The 4,982-nt window shown below is 38.6% G+C and overlaps 1 protein-coding gene across 1 annotated transcript; it reads right to left on the bottom strand.

Annotated features, from left to right (window-relative positions):
• Window positions 1–6: 6 nt before the first annotated feature.
• LOC121939143 (disintegrin and metalloproteinase domain-containing protein 9-like) lies at window positions 7–4,744 on the bottom strand (the record flags this gene model as incomplete). Its single annotated transcript, XM_042482255.1, has 5 exons — window positions 7–385; window positions 1,136–1,194; window positions 2,150–2,179; window positions 3,534–3,636; window positions 4,597–4,744. Coding segments are annotated over 5 exons (410 nt in total), but the record flags the coding sequence as incomplete, so codon positions are not given.
• Window positions 4,745–4,982: the final 238 nt, after the last annotated feature.

Genomic DNA, 4,982 nt, shown 5'->3' with positions numbered 1-4,982 from the left:
AGCAGAAAACGAATCACCTGAAGGAGCTGAGATTTGTCTCCAGACTGAACGCTACAGACGCCAGTACAGACAGACCGCAGAGAAGCTGCTTCAGTTAGGCCCCGCTGCGTTCCTGTTGCTTCTGGGAAATTCTCGGTCCGGGCTGACTGGGTCCAGTTTCCTGGTGCAGCGGTCCAGTTCGTGATCCAGGGCCGGCTGTGGACCGGTCTGGCTCCAGAATCCTTTCCTGGCTTTGAGAGGGTTGAAGAGGAGGAGAAGGAGGAGGAGAGGAGGGAGGGGTGTCATCTAGGTGTCGTGGTTGGGGCCCCTGATTGGTTAAACAGGTGGAGCGGGGGCGGGTCTTTGAGGCACCAGAGGCTGAGCTGCAGCAGAAGGTTTCGGTTTTCTGAAAGCAAAAAAAAAAAAAAAACAAAGAGGTCAAAAACCATAACTGCTGCTAAAATCTGCAGCGTCTCTTTTTAATATTTCTCTTTCTACACCTGCTCATTTAAACGGAGTCCCACAAGGTTCTGTGCTGGGACCACTTTTATTCAATACATTTATGTGCTTCGCCCAGGCAACAATATTCAAAATCACTCCATAAACCTCCGTTCTTATGCAAATGATACTCAACTCTATCTATCAAACAGGAAGAAATCAGTTAAAGGTCCACACACGAGAGAAGTGACACATATTCAGTTTGATTTGACTACATGTAAAGAACACCTGGGCTTACAACTGAAAAAAGTAAAAGATATTGCAAAAATAAAATAGAAATTAGTTTAAACCAGGGGGGTTCCTGGATTTGGTGACACTGTGGACCTAGCAAGGCATGTTTTTTTTTTTTAAAACATTCTGGTAATTTTTCTCTTTTTTTCATTTTGTCTTTTAAAAACTTTGGTGACTTTTCTTTTTATTTAAAAGTTTTTTATTGAAAAACTTAAAAGAAAAATAATAAAATTCTAATTCCGGTTTATTATTTTGGGGGAAAAAAATCCTGATTCATGTCCACTCTCTTTCCCTCGAAGTGTAATCTCCGTGTGACGGTGTCCGTCTCACAGGTGTGATCATAGCTGACGTCTCTTTAAATATCTGTGTGAGGTTGTGGGTTCTGATGTGTGTATGAATAAATAAACATGTGTAACGGCGTTCTTACAGCGGAGGAGGAGGCGGCCTCAGCGCGTAGGACGGAGCGGTCCTATTGGTCTCCACCACCTGATCACAAACACAAACAATCATTTTCATTTCTTACGTCATTCGATCTGGTCCATCTTTTAGGATTCTTGTTTTTATATTGGATAACGTTTCAAATTAACGTTTTTTTTACACAGAATTGAAAAAAGGGGGGGTGTAGGATTTGATAAGTACTCACTCCCTCCTGTTCCTTTTTTGGACATGAAAAACTTCAGTTTGTTTACTGAATATGTTTTATTTTAGTATCCTGTTTAATTTGACATGTTTGAAATAACAAAATAAACACTCACTATTATTGTTTTTTGGTGCTAAAAACAGCCAAAAAAAGCAGAAACAAAAGCTCTCCCCTGAAGTACAGTTCTGAGGTACATTAGTGTTAGGAAATATTGCAATTTTTACTGCATTACATTTTTCTTTTTACTGTAGTGACTTTGCAGATCAATAACACAAAATATAAACAACAAATAAATTACAATTGATTATTTAAGGTGAAGATAAACCTCTATTGATTCTCTGAGGGATAATTCACAATCCACCCAGCAGTAAATAAAGTCATTAAAAAGAGCTCCACCTTTACGAGCTGCAACCTTAAACTGAACAACACATGCGTGCATCCACAAACACTTATTTATTATTCTTCAGTGGGTTATTCTGCATTACCATAACTTTTCTCTTTATAATTTGATGCTTTAACTTTTTACTTCAGTGAAATTTGTGATTTAAAATCTGGAATGCATGTCTTTTGTTTGTGCAGAGTATTTCTACACTGTGGTATTATTACCACTGTTGCTTTGTGAAGGAGCGGAGTACTTCCTCCACCAGAGTCAGCGAGTGTTTTAAAAACCGAAAAGAATGAAGAATCTTGACTAAAGCAGCAGCAGCGAGCAGATGCACTTCAGAGACAGAAGGACAGATCGCAGTGTTTGTGTTACAGGAGTAGTATTGCAGTAGTACTGTTACGGTGTGAGTATTTTACCTCCTGTGGTGGCAGTAGCTGAGCGTGGTGCTTCACGTGGAGAGAGAACAGAGGAAGTTAGGACTCAGTCACAAACAGATTCATTCCCGTAACGCAGCAACGTTTCTGCTCCCATCAATCACCGCCTCCTCAGAAAGATTTCAATTAAAATTAAAATATTTACAGCAAATGTCCCGAATGAAAGATTCGGATCTCTTTATCACATAAACACAGAATTACGCACAGTCATTTTTCTTCCACATGACTGAGCTTACTGCTCAGCTGCCGTCGTGCTTCGGGCTGCGGAGGCGGACGTACGTTATTATGAAAGGTAAACACAAAGAGCTCATTTGTATCTGGGACTCGTTTACGTCCTTGTTGGCCAACGAAACCTAAATAACAGGAAAGTCTTGATCCTGCCTTTCATTTTATTTCATCTAATTTTATTTTATAACTTCAATGTTTGTTATATTGCTTTACTTATATTGCTTTCTATTTTCATATGTTTTTAAATATTGTTTTATTTATAATTGTTATTATTATTATTTTAATCTAATAAATGAGATATGTATTTCCGTTCATTTATAATGTGTTATCTTTGTTGTAAATTATTATTGTTGTTGCCATTGTTCACTTTATTTTCTTTGTGTGCAGGAATGTGTGAGTGCATGAGGAGATACTGTGTGTATTTGTACACAAATTTCAATAAGTACATTGTTAAAAAAAACACTGAGCTTTAAAAATAATGGAAAAAAATTAAATGATACCCAAAGCATATCATGTGTTTGATGATTTAAAACAGAAATGTTGCTGCGTAAAAGGAACGACCCAAAGTTAGCTGTAATGAAAACATCCAGACTGTCGATAACAAAACACACACACTCACACACACACGCACATACACGCACGCACGCACGCACGCACACACACACACACAGTTAATCAGTCTACGAATGTGTTAGTATTTCATGTTTTGTAACTTTTACCACATTCGAACCAGTTTATTCTGTACTCAAAGACGACGTTTGTGCCAAATTTGAAATAAATCCCTCACGCTGCTCTCGAGATGTCCCGTTCACGAGGATGAGACGGGTGCTAGGTCGCAATGACCTTGATCTTTGACCTATGACAAACAAAACGTAAACTGTGCAACACTGACACCAAACGGATGTTTGCTGAATTTGAGGAAATTCTCTCATGATGGTCTTGAGTTATTGCGTTCATGAGAACGTGACAGACGAAGGCTAAAAATTATAATTTCGGGTCGATTTCTCGTCACCTTTAACGAGTTTTGCGCTCGTTGTCTTTTTGTGATGTTTTTGAGGGAAATCGCACCAGTTTGCTCAGAGCTCAAAGGTTTAAATGCTTCTGAAAGGCGTCTGAACGCAGCACAAAAAAACCTCACCCCGTCTCTGACGATGTTGTTGGCGTTGCCGCGGGGAACCGACGGAGGCTGCGCTCTCGGAGGCGGTCCTCTGCTGGGATTGGCTGAAGCTGCGCCGTCAGCCCTGAAGACAGGAAGTGACAACGGCTCAGTGAGAAGAGTCACGAGACCAGGGACGGAAAGTGACTTGTTATGCCGTGCTGGAAAAAGTACCGAAATTCTTTAAGTACTGATACAAGCCTCTAAAAATACTCTGTTACCAGTTAGGGTTAGGGTTAACCCTAACCCTAACCCTAACCCTGCAGTGACAATGGTACTTAAGTTAGTAAGTATAATCTGGAAAATGTATGTGAAGTATGAAAAGTAAAAGTAACCAATGCATGATACATTTAAAATTAACACGCAAAAAACTCAAAGTACTTGAAAAATCAAAATCATTTAGAAAAGAAGAAAAAGAACATTTAAAAAAATCAAAATTAAAAAAAAGAAAAAAAATCTCAAAATAATTCAAAAATACAAAAGACATGAAAGAGAGGAAATTCAAAATCATTTTTAAAAAGGTTGTTTTAGGTTGTTTTTTGTTTTTTTTTTGTTTTGTTTTCAAAAAAATGAAAATGATTACAAAAAAAGGAAAAACTCCACCTCAAACCTCAAAAATATTTAAAAAGAGGAAAAATGCCCCTAAATGTAAAATCATCTTAAGGGAAAAAAACATGACACAAATAAAAATGATTTAAAAAATCACCCAAAACCTCAAAATTACCAAAACACCAAAACTCAAACTTATTTTAAACATATTTATACACAGAAAAAAACGCCGCCAAATCTCCAAATCACTTTAAAAAGAAGAAAAATAATGTAAATTATAAAATGTTTGAAAATTACAAAACACCCCAAACTTCAAAATAAAAACCTCAACCCCCCACAAAAGTTTAGAATAAAAAATAAAATACTTTATTTGAGTATTTCACAGTAACGCAGCTGAAAAGGATCTTTTCTTTTTTGAGGCCGAGGTTTGTTTGTTTGTTTGTTTGTTTGTTTGTTTGTTTGTGTGTGGGTGGAGCCGGCCGGCGTTGACACTCACTGGTATCCCTGCGACCTCTTCCTGCGGCTCAGCCCGACCCGCCGCAGCAGCTCGTTCCTGCGCAGGAAAACAAACGCACCCAGAGCGAGCAGAGGGAGGACGAGGAAGAAGAAGACCAGCAGACCGTCTCTGAGGGACGTGTCTTTGTCTGCGGAGGACAGACGGACAGCATTCACAACTGATGTCCATGAGTTAGCTAAGATAATGCTTTATGTTTCCCGTAGGACAAATTCAAGAACTACAGTCTAATGCTTTTAATGTGAAACATCTGAGCAGGAAGTTTGACTGACAGTTTAACTGCAGAGTAGAAGGATCTGCAGTTAGCAGTTAGCACTATACACAGAGCGCTAATGTTAGCCTTTATAAGTTAGCAATATATACAGAGC

This window comes from Plectropomus leopardus, unplaced genomic scaffold (genome assembly GCF_008729295.1).
Source record: "Plectropomus leopardus isolate mb unplaced genomic scaffold, YSFRI_Pleo_2.0 unplaced_scaffold419, whole genome shotgun sequence".
In the NCBI taxonomy this organism is placed as follows: domain Eukaryota; kingdom Metazoa; phylum Chordata; class Actinopteri; order Perciformes; family Serranidae; genus Plectropomus; species Plectropomus leopardus.
This window is presented reverse-complemented; position numbering and strand designations above follow the sequence as displayed.